Source organism: Euleptes europaea, chromosome 13 (genome assembly GCF_029931775.1).
Source record: "Euleptes europaea isolate rEulEur1 chromosome 13, rEulEur1.hap1, whole genome shotgun sequence".
Classification (NCBI taxonomy): domain Eukaryota; kingdom Metazoa; phylum Chordata; class Lepidosauria; order Squamata; family Sphaerodactylidae; genus Euleptes; species Euleptes europaea.
The window spans coordinates 20,157,563-20,175,801 of record NC_079324.1 but is presented as its reverse complement, the minus strand read 5'-3'; the positions used below and the strand labels follow the sequence as shown (position 1 = coordinate 20,175,801).

General features: G+C 46.9%; 1 protein-coding gene across 1 annotated transcript; it reads left to right on the top strand.

The window, feature by feature from the left end:
* The first annotated feature begins 2,402 nt into the window (after positions 1 to 2,402).
* ZDHHC9 (zinc finger DHHC-type palmitoyltransferase 9) lies at positions 2,403 to 17,417 on the top strand. Its single transcript, XM_056858978.1, has 9 exons — positions 2,403 to 2,664; positions 12,710 to 12,870; positions 13,055 to 13,213; positions 14,398 to 14,535; positions 14,684 to 14,732; positions 14,938 to 15,040; positions 15,801 to 15,904; positions 16,668 to 16,830; positions 17,316 to 17,417. Exons 1-9 carry the CDS (start codon positions 2,498 to 2,500, stop codon positions 17,415 to 17,417), a joined length of 1,146 nt encoding a protein of 381 aa, XP_056714956.1. The 5' UTR covers positions 2,403 to 2,497.
* Positions 17,418 to 18,239: the final 822 nt, after the last annotated feature.

Below are 18,239 nucleotides of genomic sequence, written 5' to 3'. Positions count from 1 at the left end.
GTCCCGGTCTCGAGCGAACCAATGCCCGTCTCTTCTGAGAGGAGAAAAGCCTAACCAGACTCGGCCTCGCCCTGGCCCCTGTGCTCCACACCCCGCGTGCAATATTTATGACAGACGTGCCTGTCGAGCCAATAGCCAGTCTCTTCTTGACACATGAGGCGGCATCGAAACAGAATTAAACCAATGAGAATCTTAGCTCCTTCACACACACACACACACCCCGTCAGTGTTCTACTAGAGAGAAAAGGCCTCAGGAAGAGGCGACCGGCCTCGGCCCCGATGCCGTACAAACGCCAGGTGAGGGGAAGAGGAATATGGGAGCCACCGAGACAAAGAAACGGGCCGGACAACGGGCCGGGTGCTGCCCCCGTTCCCCGCCGGGACCGACCCTGGAATAGGGCCCGGCCGAGCGGGGGGCGGTGCCCGGACGATTCCCTCAGGACGCGTGTTATGCTCTCCGCCCCTCCCCCCTCCTGTCAATCACAGCGGGCGGGGAGTGGCGTGCGCGTGGTGTGTGCGCGCGCGGGGGGGGTTGTTGTCGCGCGCGGGGCGTGGCGCGCAGCTGGGCCCTTCCAGCGCTCCGTGCCCACAACCGCCCTCCCCGCCTGCCTCGGAGGAGCGGCCTCGTGTCGCTCCCCTTCGATGAACTGGGTGTGTCCCCTCGATGCACGTGTGTGTGTGTGTAGGGGGGCGGGTGCGGAGAGACCCGTGTCGGACGAGATCCTGCCTCGGTCGTCGGGATTCTGGCGAGAATACAAGGTCAAGTCGGGAACAATGGGAGGCAGCCACGCCTGAAGGAGCGCGGGTGGCAGCCAGCTGGTGCAGGAAGGGTGGGTGGCCGATCCCGGGGGTCTCGCCTCGTTCGCTCGTCTCCCATTTTTAAATTTTCGTTCTTTGTTGTCTTGCATTGCCTATGGGTGGGGCGTCAAGTGGGATCGTCCGTGCATTTGCGATGCATCTTTGCTTTTGGATTGTGTGCGTGAGCGAAGAGGTAGGTGAAGAGCGGGGTGTGTGTGTGTGTGCGAAAACCATAGTATTAGTCAAACCCCAATAAATAAAACGAGGCGCTTGGACGGCTGCTTTTTAATTGACAAAAGGTAGAGAGGTTCTTCGGTGGCGTTTCCCCTCCCCTCCCCCTCAATCCCGTAGTGAGAAGCGTTGGAAATGTGCCTGCTTTCCCAGGTGCTGAAAGATGGGGAATCGCAAATGTCCCTAATACAAGAGCACACTTCTTGTTTTCTTGCTTCGGTTTAACTAGCCAGGAATATCTGCCATGGCTGGTCCATTCCTAGTCATTGCAGTGGAGTAGAATCCACACCCTACAACTATAAGGATGGTTTTTGAATGTTCGAGGGAAATCTGCCTTGTTACTTCGTTGAACATCTGCTAATGTGAGTATACAAGGGTTAGAATACATTGACAGCAGTTGCGTTTTTAACTTCTAGGCAGAATCCGTAAATCTCTCTCTTCCAGTATCATACTTTATACCTCTCTTATACATTAAACTGCTGTGTGCCTGTGGGAATTAGCAAAGCCAAGGAGGAAAAGTGAATTGGGGTTTAAACGACCTATTGCACTTTCCAGTCCACTGTTAGATCTCTGTGAGGGTTTCTTCAGAGGAGATAAGAACAAGGGCGGGGCAGGAAAAAATGCCAAGCAGCTTTTGTTTTTTAAATAAACTATCATATAATGTTCTGTAGGAGGAGGATGATTTTGTTGCTGGATATTTTTGGAATAGCCCACTGGAAGCAGCTCTCTAAAAGCTCTGCTAGGAGGGCCGGAGTTTAGTGCAAAAGCTACTAGCTAGTAATTTATCTGGTCAGTGAGATGCGGAATTGTTGATTTAATGGTCTGCATTTGGCCTGGAAGTTTGGTTACTACAAAAATGTCTGTGCTCTGAACGTAAATCATGCCAAACATTCTTCAGTATGAGCAAGGCTTCAGTCTGCTATAATCTCAATTGACTTGCCGTTTGCTAAAAAGCAAATCTTGTGTAGGGTGCCATTGCAGTTCTTGGAGCCTGTCTGGCATTCACCCAGGTGGCATGAGGGGAAATTCACTTGTAGGTGGGTGTGTCTTGGGGCTGTTTTAGCCAGCCTGCAGCTACTTGTTTGCCATAGGACAAGTGCTGATCACTTACAAAGCCCTGGGAGTGTGTAGGTTTCCCAAGTGCTAGGAGTTGTGGCACAAGCCTTGTTCTGTTTTTCCTGTTGGGTCGGAATGGATCCGTCAGTCACTTATGAAAAGTGCTGCATGATGAGTGAGTAAACCTCAAGATATGGGCGTGCCAGGAAGGATGTCATCCCTCTAATCGTGGTTGGGACACTTTTTATTTTCCCAGTGTAGGTGCATCGTGAGGAGCTACGCTGACTGGTTTCCTTGTCTCTCATCTTTCTAGGGGCTGAGGCTGGGGCTCTGAGGATGGTGTGTACGTTCCAGTGGCTGGAGTGGAGACGGACCACAGCTCATCTGTCCTGCCTTCTGTGAAGGTGCAGCCATGTCTGTGATGATAGCAAGAAAGAAGGTGACGCGGAAATGGGAGAAGCTGCCAGGAAGGAATACATTCTGTTGTGATGGGCGCGTCATGATGGCCCGACAGAAGGGAATCTTCTACCTGACTTTGTTCCTCATTGTGGGGACATGTACCCTTTTCTTTGCATTTGAGTAAGTTTATAATAGTTGAAAGTTTATATTTGGGGTTGTTGTTGTTTTGGTGTTTGTTGTTCATGCTTGGAGCATGGAGTAAGGACTATTTACAGGTTACAGTCAGGAGGGAGAGGAGCATCTGTAGGAGAAATCTGGATCGAGCCTATGGGCCTGCCTCTATTTTTACACATTTGGTATGACTTGCAAACAAGCCTATATGCATATAAGTGTAGGTTTTGAGATCCTATATGTGTGATCAGGACCCTATATTTGTTAGGGTTCTCAGTTGAACATACAGGGCCTACGTGAGTACCTTTGTATCACTTGTTCACAAATATCAAATTCATATAGGTGTGGAGCACAGTTGTCCCCAAACTGGAACATGTGAGCAGCCCCATAAATTGAGCCCCAAGTTTACATTCTTGTGGGTTAGAATAGTGCTTCCTTGCTAGTCCCTTTATGGGCCCTTAGGGCAGGACTTGACAATTTGGCTTTAAGCCAGACTCATTTTTAAACCTTCAGGGTTTCATATTTTAATGACCATATTTTCTAACTATTGCTACCACAAAAACTAACCCCCCTCTCTTCACAGTGTCTTGTAATTTTATCAAGCTATGACAAAAGTATATAGAATTAAATATAGCGGTAACCCTTGTTATCATAACCACAACAAACAGCTCACTAACTAGTTTCTTCCATTTCTCAGAACTCCATTATCACTTTAAAAGTTATATTTAATTGAATATGAAGCCAGTATAGAAAGCAACCAGTTAAGAAATTAATTCCTCCACTGTCAATGAATGGGATAAAGTTAAGTTTACACATGAAGACGTAATGGCAGGAATTTAATGCACTTCTTATGCCACACAACAAAACGTTCTGACATGGAATCACAAACTTTGTACTTCCACTGATAATTGCTGAGAGAGCCTACAATAAAATCATTGGTGAAAATAACCGGGCAAGCCCTATCCTCTCTGAATGACCTGGTGACACTGGTCTTCTTTTTTGCTGCCTGAAATACCGGTACTTTCTCCAGAAACTTCCTTCTGGTGCCTGTTTTTGGAAGGGCAGAGTTCTTGTTATAAGACTGGAAAAGGAACTGGAGCATGGTGCCTGTGAGTCTCATTTTAGGCCTGTTTGGTGTATAATCTGACATAGTGAGGGTTTTTTTGTGGGGGGGTTGGCTGGTAGAGAGGAGATGGGTTCGGTTTGGTATAGTTTGTCACTGCAATTCAATCTGAACTACACTTGAATGTTATTTTTTCCGAACAGTGAAGATAGAGGCTTGATAACTAATTAACAACCAAACAAAAAGATGTTGCTTCAGCCTTTTTCTGCTAATTATGCTTACAACATCACTTCTGAAAATTGCTGGTTTGCTCTCATAAGAAAGTGTTCAGTTAGCAAGTGGGCTGTTTGGTAACACAAGGCTTACAGCTTGTTTACCTGCCTTATTGGTACCCCAGGTTGTGTAATGTTGTGGCTGGTCATTTGACCAGGACAAGTGAGAACTCTTTCTGGGAAGGGACTATTCAAACCCACTACTGAAGCTGTCCCATGATACATACTCTACATAGGTTTTTGAGAGCAAAAGCAATGTACATGAAGAATCCAGTCTGTGTTTAAGAGTCTATGATTGTCTGGTGGTTCTGCCCATAGGTGTTTCCAAAGAGAGTATACACAAGACGTTAGGAGCCAGGAATCCCTAATATATTTAATCTTTTAGAGGTAGTGAATCCTCTGTCAGCCTTTCTTATTTCAAACATGTCAGTAGACCTTCAGGGCTATGTGAGTATAACAGTTGTCAGGATAATAAAGAGATCAACCTGCTTCTACCTAGTAGTTGTGGTTGAAACAGGATTTTATGTTGGAACCCACATCCTTTCTAGTTCACCTTATTAAGTAAAGCAGTTGCTGATGAGGTGGTGTTAGGTTGGTTTGAGTTTGTATTTCTAATCCTATGTTGAGCCTTCAGGTCTTTCAGCCTGAGAGGTTACTTTGACTTCTGTCCTAAATGTGGCATGAACAGAATGGTGGGAATATTCCCAGATACTACCTGTTGGGTTGTATGATCAAGACACTTTTCTGATACAAAACCATATGGGTTTTTTTGTGATAAGGAGATGTTGTTGACTGATCCCAGGTGAGGAGAGAGTGTAGTGGGAACTGGCATAGGGCTTTCCAGCTAGTCTCCCCCGGATCTGGAATTGATAGATCATAGACATAAAGGTGGAAGAGTAGCTGGATGTCTTAGGCAAAGAAACAGAACATAGAGTGGTATGTTTTGTCAGTTTAACAGTGTTTAGCAGGTTGCCTCACTTTGCTGTAGACTCTGCAGGTTGTGAAGTCTGAAACTTGGAGTCCTTTATTGTTCCCCCTCCTCTTACCTGGGTGTTAATTCTTACATTATTGTTCCTATTTTGCTGTTAACCAGCCTCCCTCTAACTCCCCCCCCCAAAAAAACCTGTCTTCCTGTTGCACATCTGAATTCAAACACTGCTGCTTTGATCATCTGCCCTTTAGCTTCCCTTGTGTTTTCCCAGGGTCCTGCTGAATAAAATCCTGACAGCCACCTTTGTACACAGATAAAACAACTTAGGTAAAAATCTCTAAGGTGAAAGGTAAAAATCTCTAAGGTGAAAGATAAAACCAAGGACTACTCTGTACACTTGGAGTATAACTGTTCAGCATTATGTTCATATGTTTCTATTTTCAATTTATATCCCCCACTCCCGCCCAAGCGAGCTGTAGCCTTTTATGCAGGGATGTTTCCCCACGGTCACCCCTGCCGACTGCTTCGAGGCTGCCTTTTGATTATGCATGCCTTTTCTGCCTGTCAGAGGTCACCTTGCTCTCCCCGCACATTTTGCCTGTGTTTTACAGGTGCTGTTTTAGCCAGAATCTGGAAAATGCGGGCAAAACGCGTGGGAAGAGTGAGGAGACCTCTGACAGGGGTGACCGCGGGGAAACGTCCCCGCATAAAAGGCCCATGTTGGTTTTGCCACAGCATTTCATACTGCTGTCTAACCTAAGGAAGAAGGTTGATTGGCTTCTTGTGTTTTTATCAGTTCTTGTGAGTGATGTAAAGAAGCCCAAGACATTAATTGTGCTTCTGATTCAAGTGCAGTTGTGAAGCAAGAGTTTGGAATGTTTGGCATTTGAATCTGGGCTTTATAGGAGGTCAAAGCAATACCAAAAGCTTCTTGATTTATGACTCATTTAGGCTGCTGTTTTAGCCATCTTCTAGGTACAGGAGTGTCCGTCAGACACTCTTTCAACTCTACCAGTGTATTTTTTAATTTGCTGAGTTTGGATTTTTTTCTAGAGAACTGTAAAATAAATGACTAGAATTTCTGATTCATTTACCCTTAAAGAATTCCTCTTTAAAAGTCAGATTCTTGATGATTGGGGTGTCTTGAGCACAGTCTTCACCTTTTTAAAGTGTGTCTAGATTGCTCTTAAAACTGATAAGTTTTATTGTGTCCGGCATAATTACCTGGAGTTGCTGTCTGTTAGTGTTGTCACTTGATCGCTTGAGGTTTGTCCTGGGCAAGGTTCAGTCATGTCGCATTCACTTCTGTTGCTGTTTGTGCTGCTCTGTTTGCTCATTTGGGGGGTGGGGATGCTTCCCAAGCTTTCTCCACCCTGGCCCCTGTCTGGTGGAATAGCCTCCCAAGTGAGACCAGGGCCCTGCGGGACCTCAGGGATTTCCACAGGACCTACAAGACAGAGCTGTTCCACCAGGCCTATGATTGAGGCCAGCTACGGTTGGTTTCCATCAATGCTGGCCTTTCTACCCTTCTCTCTCACTCTCTCTCACTCTCTCTCACTCTCACCCCCCCCCCGGAATCATCCTATTTTGGGGGGATGTGGAGTGCAGCAGGTTTTTTGCTGTGGCCATATTTCACATTAGTGGTGCCTTTTGGATGTAGGTTAGTGACTGTACACTTTGGTTTTAATTTGTTTTAACATGTTTTTTTTATCTTATATCTATTTTATCTTATAATCTATTTTATGTGATTCACTCTGAGCCCGATCTTGGCTGGGGAGGGCAGATTATAAATGGGATAAAATAAATAAATAAAATGTGTTTATTCACAAGCTGGTGCAGTCAATAGGCTGAGAGTGTGTGACTGGCCCAAGATTGCCCCGGCAAGCTTCTGGGTATAGCTCTGGAATATTTGCAACAGTGAAAGAGGGTACAGGTGTTTAATTTAATCTGATAGAGCAGCTATGCATCTTGCCAGTGGTCACTTGGGGCAAGTAGCAGCCCATAATGGGTGAACAGATTTGTGCCTGACTGTAGCTTGACTACCCTGCCTTCCATCTGCCTGGTTTTCTGCTTGTGCTAATGCCTGGTGTCCCACCCCTGATTGGTCAATGGAAGTGCCCTGTAGCTTGATCTCTAGGCTGTACCTTGGTCTCTAGGCCTGTGCTGTGTCACCTGTCTTGAGTTGCTTGTTCTTGCTTCTTACTTTAAAGAGCTCCTGGCCCTTTAGGGCAAAGGATAGACAACCACTCACGTGACTGGCATAATTTCCATTTCTGGATAGAAAACCAGAATGTACACCAGGTCCATACTCTAAACTTCCAGGGTGATGGAGTATAGTGTGTGTGCTGTGGTTAGAGTATCAGATCAGGATCTGGAAGACTTGGGTTTGAACCCCCACTCTGCCTTGGAAACTTGCTGGGCAATCTTGGGCCAGTCACAGCCTAACCTACCTCTCAGCCTACTCTCAGCCTAACCTACCTCTCAGGGTTGTTGTGAGGATAAAAAAGGAAATGACATGTTGGGTTCCCATGGAGGAGAAAAACAGGGTATATAAAGTAACTTAAGTAAGTAAGGTGTAACTGATGTGGAGTGGTGCCAGCAAGGGATGATTACCCCCTGGAATTATTACTTATGAGACTGTGTTTGTTGAGTGACTTGCTATTTGCCCATCATTAGGCATTACTCTAAAATTGGTTTGCACTTCAGCCTGGTTGCTTCCTTGTTTGCTGAGTAGTGCTTGCAATTGTGGGGGAAGTCTTGGACGCACTATGAGGGTAGATGACTGTAGAAAATCTTTAAGAATGGGAACTTGACATGATTGCTTGGGCAGAAGGAATATCCAGGGCAGCCAATGGACCAGCAGGATATGCATATGGTGCCTGTATATATTGGTGATGTGTCATAACTTTGGCCATTTGGTTTCTGAAACTTCTCCACTAGGAGGACTGTCTTTTTTAAAGAGATGCTTGTATACATGTGCAGAAGAAGGTCCTAAGGTGCATGTCTTTAATACAAATTGAAATATGTTCTAGGTTCCTTTTATCCTTGCCAGCAGGATCAGAGATCCATACGTAAGGGTGATAAAAGTGTGAACCTACAAGTATTGCCAGTTGGGTTTCATAATTATAGCTTGTGGCGTTGGTGGTACGTTAAACTGTTGAAGCACCAAGCGTTTGCATCATCTCTGTTTGAGTTTGTCGGAGTCATGTGATCGTAGTTCCGGAATCCTTTTGGATCCTCTTTGCCACAGTTTCCAGTTAGAGTTTGTGTACTTTTGAAAGCTGCAGTCCTTAAATGTTGGGACAAATCCTTCTTGTCGTAGGAGTTGAAATTCCACTTGCCACCTGACGTTTGAAGTCATTATTGGAGGGGTTCCCACTTTAGAGGGGTTGATCCGTAGCCACCAGAAATTGGGGGTTTTCTGTGTGGTCTTGCATATGGAGTTCTCTCTGTGCATCCTTTTACCTGGCACCTTCTTTCTTGAGTTTTAGGTGCAAAATGAGAACATTCCTCTTTTTCTAGGGCTTTGACCATTTGTGTCACTTTATTGTTCCTAATTCCTGTTTTGTTACTGTTTTTTTTTAAACTGGGTGCATGGATTGCTGTTTGCTTTTTGTAAATTTCAAAGTTGTTACTTTTATGCTGGCTTTAATTTTTGAGCTGCTTAAAAGCTTTTTGTTAAAAGGGGATTCTAAATTAATAAGTCCCCACTGGCTGGTTAATATGAATTTTGTTTGGAGTGCAGAAGACTGCGTTGAATAGAATTTCATAGATTTATGTGTTTGGTGAGGACACAGAAGGGGGTGGTGGCAGAGACTGGCTAGGTAGCTGGGGGAAGCTAGGATTAGTAGAAATCATTTTTGTAAACTGTTTGGCTAAGCGCACGTGGTATGATCCAGGGACTCACGTAGCTGGGGTCCTTCCTCTGTTCTCCCTATTCCAAATGCTGTGCGCAGAGTAGGTTGCTAACCTCCAGGTACTAGCTGGAGATCTCCTGCTATTACAACTGATCTCCAGCTGTTAGAGATCAGCTAACCTGGGGAAAATGGCCGCTTTGGCAATTGGACTCTATGGCATTGAAGTCCCTCCCCAAACCCCGCCCTCCTCAGGCTCCGCCCAGGAAACCTCCCACCGGTGGCGAAGAGGGACCTGGCAACCCTAGTGCAGAGAGAAATTCTGTCAGCTGTACCGGATTGTTTTGATGGGACATGAATTGAGCTCGCTCATATAGAGTCACCTGACTCCACCCTTGGTAAAAAGGCTGAGTTTCTATTTTGAAATCTTAATTTTAGTCAGCTGAAGGTACCATACCAAAAACATTTAAGTAACAACTCTAGGATTCTGTGAGAATATAGGTGCTGGAATAGATCTGTGATGTAACTTGCAAGTTACCTGGTCTGAAAGGTTACAGTAGCCCAGAAGTGGTTAACTGCTCTGAAAACAGTGAAGGATGAATTTTTAATCCTCTTGTCTGGTTCCCACAAAGTAATCTAAAACTTTAATAGTTCCCAGAGTTTTGACTCTTTATTTATTTCTTTTCTTAAAGGTAAAGGTAGTTCCCTGTGCAAGCACCGGGTCATTACTGACCCATGAGGTGACATCACATCCCAACGTTTACTAGGCAGACTGTTTATGGGGTGGTTTGCCATTGCCTTTCCCACTCATCTACACTTTACCCCCAGCAAGCTGGGTACTCCTTTTACCGACCTGGGAAGGATGGAAGGCTGAGTCAACCTTGAGCCAGCTACCAGAAACTGACTTTTGTCGGGGTCGAACTCAGGTCGTGAGCAGAGCTTTTGACTGCAGTACTGCAGCTTACCACTCTGCGCCACGGGGCTCTCTATTTGTTTTCTTACTTACTTCATTTATACCCCACCTTTCTCCCCAGTGGGAACCCAAGGTGCCTTAGATCATTCTCCTCTCCTCCATTTTATCCTCACGACTCTGTAAGGTTGGTTAGGCTGAGAAAGTGTGACTGGCCCAAGGACAGCTGGCAGGCTGCCATGGCAGAGTGGGGATTCGAACCTGGGCCTCCAACACTCTAACCATTATACCGTGCTGGCTTTCTGAAGGGTTGGGTAAGTTTAAAGTTAAGGTTAGCTAGAGTTAGGTCATTGCACTCAAAATGCCACATATTAGAAACTAATATGGAGCTTCCAGCATGAGTGTCCTGACCATTTAATTTACAAGGAAAGTTTCCGGTGGGCTGCTATCAGTGGCAGCCAGGAGCAGGCAGAGCCAAGTCCCAGTAGCTTTGCCAGTGCTGCAGAAGCCGCTTAAGTTGGACCTGTCAGTGGCCACAATGATTGGTGTTGGCTCAGTTGCACGAGCCATTGGCAGCTGGTTGTAGTACAGAAGGAGGCCGTGGGTGAACCGGTGCATGTCACGGGTGTCACTGGCTGGTTCTGAGCCGAGTGGCCCCTGCAGAACTAGCTTGTAGCGCCGCAGAGGCTGCTCAGCTTACTCCTGGCTTCTAGCGATGTGAAGCTTTTGTGACCTTTTCCTTTCTCCGGTCTGCTAACTAACCTTGCTGGCTTATGAACTCCATTCTGTCTTCTGTATGTCTAATTTTTTTTTTGAAAAAAGGCTCATGCATTTAAGACCCACCCTCAGAAGCATAACTGTTTATACAAAACATGTAAATGTGTACATGTTCTGCACGTTCTTTATAGAACACTGGGTGCAGAATGTGGGAGCTATGACATACTTCAATTAGAGGGGTAAACTGAGAAACTGTGCAATGGCAGCTCCTTCTAGATATCTTCTCCTAGACGTAGGCATGAGTAGAAAAGAGCGACAGGAACACAGGGGAAAGGGAAGCTGCAGAAACACCTGGAATCAGCTTTTGCTCCATGCAGAGGTTGTTCCCTGTGGCCTCCTTCAGAGAAGTCACGTCTGCAGAGCAACTGCCGGCATCCCGCTTCCTGCTTATGCAGCAGGGGAGGGGCTGTGTTTGGCAGCTGCAGCCAAAGGATTGGTGTTTCCATCTCCTCCCCTCTTGGGCATTGTACTCTGCTGCGAGAAGCTGCTGTTGGTTTTGTCCCCACCTTCTTTAGTGTGCAGCTTACTGGCCACCTGGCAGTTTTTATCAGGTTGACCCTGCAGGCAGGATCTTGATCCAGGAGAGGAGGCATGGTCATATTCCACACACACATCTCTGTCTTCTGTCCTGTTCCAAAATCCCAGGTAGTAGTTGGCAGTGGGTTTCCACAGGTGATAGAAAAAGGCAGCAATTCACCCATTCCCATGAAGCGCTGTTACTATGCTGTCTTCACACACACACACACACACACACTCTAATCTTTGTAGTTCTAGCAGTAATCACTTCTTAGATCCCTCTGTATTTCTGCACAAGGGCTCAGATACTGGAATATGGAGGAAGAATCCAGCCTTTGTGTGTTGGCTAGGTTACAGAGGGTCGTGTCGGGTGCTTGGGCCAGAGTGAATTATATAAACCTGTGAATTTTTGTCAATGTCATACCTTTAAAAGGGCTGCTTTTTAATTACAACCCTTCCTGGCACTTGCAATCACTGGAGTAGAGCTGTATTCCAAGATGAGTTTTCAGTAATGGCCACAAGAGAAGCCCAGGAAACAGTGGAGGATGCTGCATAAATTGTCCTAGTTTGTAAGCCTTCATTGGAGGCTGCTTGAATATCTCTAAACTCCTCTCATCAACAAAGGTACAGATTGGATTTTGCACAGGGAGTGTCAGGATCCAAGCCATGTCAATGAATTCCAGTGGTCATTCAGACAGAGATATATTGGTCTGGCATTTACTTTGAAGCTTGATAGAATATTTTCTTCTTCCATTTGGTCTCGTGGGGGATGGTGCCAGTGTGGTGTAGTGGTTAAGAGCGATGGACTCTAATCTGAAGAACCGGATTTAATCCCCCACTTCTCCACATGAGTGGCAGGCTCAAATCTGATGGAGCGGGTTGGTTTCCTCACTCCTACACATAAAGCCTGCTGGGGGACCTTGGGCTAGTCAAAGTTAGGAAGAACAGGTAGGAAAAACTTTCTAACAGTTGGAGTGGTTCCTCAGTGAAACAGGCCATCTTCTGGGGGAGGAGTAGGGGTCACTGGGGATGTGGGGAGGTAGTTGTGAATTTCCTGCATTGGGCACAGGGTTGGACTAGATGACCCTGGTGGTCCCTTCCAATTCTATGATTCTACGGGTTCTCTCTGAATTCCCTCAGTCCCACCTACCTCACAAGGTGCCTGCTGTGGGGAGGGGAAGGTGATTGTAAGCCAGTTTGAGACTCCTTAAAAGGTAGAGAAAATCAGGGTATAAAAACCCAACTCTCTTCTCTAAAGACCACAGTGTAAGCAATCAATTATCCTTGCTTTGAATGTATTCCAGTGGTCACCCAGAAATTCAATTAATTCCTCTGGCTTATTTGGAAGGAACAATGGTTACAAAATGCATTCTCTGCAATTTGTTTTAGTATGCCTCTTCATCAGCATCTGCTTGAATGTTTCTAAACTCTTCTCATCCACAAAGGCAGAGATTAAAAAATGTTGTTTGAAAGTAATTGAGGGCTCAGAGGAAAATCCTCCCAGCTACCACACCCTTATAGGAGGACGTCTGAAATTCTTGTAGCCTTTTTGCTCAGCCTTGATTCTTCTGCTGATGTCTTTCTTGTTCTGGAGGCATTAAACCTCAGAGAGAGATGTATTAAAAGGTCACCTTTTTAAGCCATCTTTATTCTTTCCTGAAAGCTTAATTTGGCACACGGGTAGGCTTTGTGTCTGATTTGCAGTCCCTCTGGGTTTCTCTCTCGCTGTAGATGTCGCTATCTGGCTGTCCAGCTCTCCCCAGCCATCCCTGTCTTTGCCGTGGTCCTCTTCCTGTTTGCAATGGCCACACTTTTGCGGACAAGCTTCAGTGATCCTGGGGTCATTCCACGAGCCCTGCCTGATGAGGCAGCTTTCATTGAGCTGGAGATCGGTAAGTGGATGACTGTACCTTGCAAATGACGGTCAACAAACTGGACCTCTGGATGTGAGAATGGTTTCCCCACTGTTCCACCATGATGGGAGAGGGGAAACCATTTTTGCCCTGAAAGTCGAGCGCGTGTCAGTTTTTGTCAACCCCGTACAAACAGTAATCACAGATCGGTTTGTGTTTTCAGAGGCGACCAATGGAACTGTTCCTCCGGGCCAGCGGCCACCGCCACGCATTAAGAACTTCCAAATCAATAACCAGATAGTGAAGCTGAAGTACTGCTACACATGCAAGATCTTCCGTCCACCCCGTGCCTCGCACTGCAGCATTTGTGATAACTGTGTGGGTAAGTAGTGGAGCTGGGCCCAGGACCCTGTGGAGCTATTTTTCCAACTTGGGAGGTGGCTTATTGAGGGACTTCTCCTGACAGACAGTAATAGGAAGTATGGGCAGGGTTGTTGTATTCTGTGCTAACCTATATATAGTAATTCCCTGCCAAGGAACACTGAATTCTGTGGCTTGTATAAATTTCGCTCTAGTGGTCATGGAAGGGAGTTGAGAAGTTTTGTGCAAACATCAGAATTCCTCTTTAACTGCAAGGTCCAGTTACTTGCCTTTTTTTCTTGGTAGATAAAGCTAAGATTCTAGGGTGCTGAAAATCTGTAGCTAGTGCTGCTGAGTACCCAGCTTGCTGGGGGTAAAGGGAAGATGACTGGGGAAGGCACTGGCAAACCACCCCGTAAACAAAGTCTGCCTAGGAAACGTCAGGATGTGACGTCACCCCATGGGTCAGGAATGGCCCGGTGCTTGCACAGGGGACTTTTACCTTTACCTAGTGCTGCTGTACCCTGTGACCATGAGGTAGTCCTTGAGATAGACCAGTGGGTGTATTGTGACTTAGAGCCTCCACGCAGCAGGTTTTAGGACAGTTCTGCCTGACAGTGGAGCTTAATCAGTTGCATGCAAAACTGGGACCAAAGCATGTGAATTTCTCCTTAATATCCATGCCTAAGATAACTAACTGCCATATCTGCACATTTCTAGAAAAGATTCCATTTCTGTAGGGTGTGGTAAAATGAGACATGTTGAAGGAGCCCAACGGAAGGGCTGTAGCTCAGTGGTAGAGCATCTGCTTAGCATGCAGAAGGTCCCAGGTTCAATCCCCGGCATCTCCAGTTCAAGGGACTAGGCAAGAAGGTGATGTGAAAGACCTCTGCCTGGAGAGCCACTGCTGGTCTGAGTAGACAATACTGACTCGGAAGGACCAAGGGTTTGATTCAGTGTAAGGCAGCTTCATGTGTTCACAAGACCATTTAGTCTTACATGTGGGAATAGTAGGGAAAAGCTGCCATTTGGTGACTCTGTCTCAAAAAGGATGGGTGAATCAGTCCATACTGCATAGGACAAGGAGCTGCGATGTTAACAGAATTCAGTTACGTATATGCTGGCTCTTGCTGGGAGTTGTGCGGCCAGCAGAGAGGGGCGTTGCTTTGGCAATGCTAACTTCCTTCTCTTGTCTGTCTCCTGTAGAACGATTTGATCACCATTGTCCCTGGGTGGGGAACTGTGTTGGGAAGAGGAACTACCGTTACTTCTACCTCTTCATCCTCTCCTTGTCTCTACTCACAATCTACATCTTCTCCTTCAACATTGTCTACGTTGCCCTGAGTGAGTCCTGATGATCTGCAGGTTTGGAGTGGAGGGGGTGAGGATTGCTGGAGGTCAGCGGGGCGCCTGGGAAGGGAGAGCAGTCCTTGCTCCTTTCTTGATATTTTTTATATTTGTTGACTGATCAATTTCATCTTCCTTTCCCCAGAATCTCTGCAGATCGGCTTTTTGAATACTCTGAAAGAAACACCAGGGACATATCCTTTTGGTTTCCACCACACCTGCCTCTCTGTAACCTGTCTATTGCAGGAGGCGAGGTCAGAAAGAGGGGCAGTCGATGCCTTCCGTCTCTTTCATTGGGCTGGAGTACGGCAGGAGGGGGAACGGGGTGGGCTGCCTGCAGTGAAGGGAGAAGCTAAGTAGCCTGCCATGTGACTCATGTTCCTTAACTCAACTGCATACGGTCCTGGAGGTTCTGATCTGCTTCTTTACTCTGTGGTCTGTGGTGGGCTTAACTGGCTTCCACACTTTCCTGGTAGCACTGAACCAGACAACTAATGAAGATGTGAGTACTTAACTCATGCTTTTCCAGCCTCTTATAAATGATCAGCTGCTTTCCTGCTTGTTCTGTCTGTCTTGCTCTGCAGTGGACTGCAAGACGTAACTATCTACATTCTTGGCAGAAATACTGTGAATGGGGGATGCTGGCTAGGAAGTCTATTAGGAGTCTAGACCGTTACTGTTCCCCCCAGGCTGCAGTGGTTTCAGGTCTATGGAAACAGTGTCCTTTCTCCTTTGGATGGATTTAAACCCATGAAGTTTCCATATCAGTACATGATGGACCCTTTCTAAAAAAAAAATCTCAGTTTCTTAGGAGGGTTCTCTCTATCCTTTTCTTCCTTCTGTTGCCATTTTGGGGATGTTTCTTTCCTGCATCCTTTGTTTTTAGGGCATGGCCTTTACAGAATGTAAGATTGGAGGTAACTTATCATTTGAGAAAGACATGAGGCAAAAAAAATAAATAACAATCTCAGCCTGTATATGCAGCTACGGAGCAGCTTCTGTTGAACTGTGAGAGGTAAAGAGTCTTTGGTGGATATACCAGCCTCTGTTGGAGCCCAACTGTTTTGTGAATGAGTAAGGGACTCTAGTGGGTCTGAAGTAATTAGTAAAGCAGCATGCGCCACGCTCTGAAAGAAAGATGACAGGAAAGCCAGGATAAAGTGACAGATGCCCTTTCCATTGGGGGTGCCATCCTGTGGATTAGCACTGGCACTGGCTCAGGTTTCTTCTGGGGCACCTTCTGCCTCATGCTGTTCTTTCAGATCAAGGGTTCCTGGACTGGGAAGAACCGTGTGCAGAATCCCTATAGCCATGGCAACATCATGAAAAACTGCTGTGAAGTTTTGTGTGGACCCCTGCCTCCCAGGTAACAGTCTGATCTGGGTCCGGAGACTGTGCATGTCTGAGCTGGGCCCAGTAGAATATAGAACACTTAAACTGACATACAGCTAAAATGAAGAAGAAGAGTTGGTTTTTATATGCCGACTTTCTCTACCATGTAAGGAAGAATCATAAGAGCATAAGAAAGGCCTTGCTGGATCAGACCAAAGCCCATCAAGTCCAGCAGTCTGTTCACACAGTGGCCAACCAGGTGCCTTTAGGAAGCCACAAACAAGACGACTGCAGCAGCACCATCCTGCCTGTGTTCCACTGCACCCAAAATAATAGGCATGCTCCTCTGATACTAGAGAGAATAGGTATGCAGCATGACCAGTATCCATTCTAACTAATAGCCATGAATACTATCACCTTCCCTCCCCACAACAGACACCTTGTGAGGTAGGTGAGGCTGAGAGAGTTCAAAGAACTGTGGCTGGTCCAAGGTCACCCAGCTGGCATCATATGTAGGAGTGGGGAAACCAATCCAGTTCTCCAGATTAGAGTCCACTGCTGTTAACCAGTGCTGTTAACCACTACACCACGCTGAGGAAGATGCTGATTTATTTCCCCCAGTATATATGGGTTAGCCATTTTTCACTCTCTTTCTCTTCCAGGCTAGCGCCTGCATAATTTATCCTCTTGATATCCCAGTCTCGGTTGGGATTGGACACAGCCTGCCTTATGGCCCTTTTGCTGGGTCAGTCACTGGGCAGGAAAAAAAAGGTTCTTTCACTTTCTCCTCTCTGCAGTGTACTGGATAGACGGGGAATCTTGCAGCAAGAGATCGCAGCCCAAGAGAGCAGCAACGGGCTGGAACTGAGAACGCAGGTGGAGAAGAGCACAGAGGAACCCAGTGCCCAGGAAGCCACCGATGCTCCAGAAGAGGGCCACGCCCTTACGGAGGAGAGTGCAGTAAGTCTGGTGGACTGTGGCTTGTCTGGAATGCATTTAGCAAATGATCTCCCAAGCTTGGCAGTAGGGTTGCCAGGTCCCTCTTCGCCACAGGCGAGAGGTTTTTGTGGCTGAACCTGAGGAGGGCGGAGGTTGGGGGAGGGGAGGGACTTCAATGCCATAGAGTCCAATGGCCATAGCAGACATTTTCTCCCTCCAGGTGAACAGATCTCTATCGGCTGGAGTTCATTTGTAATAGCAAGAGACCGCCAGCTAGTACCTGGAGGTTGGCAACCCTACTTGACAGTAGTGGTTCCTTCTGAAGTGGGCAGGGGAGGTGGATTGAAGGCTCTTTGGGGAGCAGTTTCTACCATGACTTCTAGCCCCACGTGCAACATCCCGAAGACATTTTCAGAATTACTGTAGTTGGCAGCCTCTTCTTTTGAAGGGTGTCTTGTTGTTGTTGGCCTCTTCTCTGAAGCATTTCCCCCCCCCTCTCTCTCCAGCTCCCTGTGCCAACATGCGAAGTGCCACAAGAAACAGTGCAGCCGCCTGCTGCTGTGGAGCAATCTGTTCCACCCGTGGAACACGGGCAGTCAACGCATTAGCCTCTGGAGTGGACATGAACACTGCTTTTGTTTTGGCTTACTCCTCGTGGAGCTGCAGGGGGGATCAGGATGGGAACAGTGGGGCGAACGGCAGCCTTCCAGTTCCCCTTTGGCCGTCTGTTCATCAGTGGTGATAACCAGTGTCTACCAACGGAAACTGAAGTATGCTAACACTCCCTTTCTAATGGATGCTGAGCACCCATTGTGCTGCTGAGAGCCTCTCCCCCCTCAAGAAGCCGCTGCTGCTGGCTGGGGCAGGGTCCTCTCTCCCCCCCCCCATCTTCAGTCTCTGACACTAAGCGGAGTGCCTCTCTGGCCCCGCCCCTGACATTGCTGAAGCGCAAAGCCTGCTGGGAAGGAGAAACTGCTGGCCGGCATCGTCGTGTCCCATTTTCCCACTTGTGGTTGCAGTATTGCCTGTCATTTGAATCGGGGTGACTTTGCCAGTGGAGCCAGGTTGCTGGTGGGGAGCACAGGCGACCAGCTGCATAAGCAGGGACCCTTCGTAGATGTTCCCTGATTGCCGGTGCCATATGGGAGCTGGGTGGCCCCGGTGGCCCATAGTCTCAACATAGTCAGAAGGTGGGACTCACGAGTCCTTTGTGGTCTTGGCCCCCTCCATTGAGTATATTGGAAATCCGTGGTGCAGTCTGTATTCCCCTCCCCCATGTGTCTTTTCGTCTCTGTCACTTTCCACCTATTTCCCTCTTTTTCCTCTATGAGTGCTTGAATTGGCTAGCACTTCAATCATGGCTGCTGAAAAGATGGGTGGGCCATGCAGTCGCAAAGCTGCAAGAGAGCCATGAGCTTTTCTTTCTTTTT

Bases quoted from the DNA above. Each gene is read 5' to 3' on its own strand.
- ZDHHC9 (XM_056858978.1), top strand. From the start codon at position 2,498: ATGTCTGTGATGATAGCAAGAAAGAAGGTGACGCGGAAATGGGAGAAG. The intron at 2,665-12,709 runs GTAAGTTTATAA...CTCTCGCTGTAG, and splicing joins ACCCTTTTCTTTGCATTTGA to ATGTCGCTATCTGGCTGTCC. The intron at 13,214-14,397 runs GTAAGTAGTGGA...TGTCTCCTGTAG, and splicing joins CATTTGTGATAACTGTGTGG to AACGATTTGATCACCATTGT.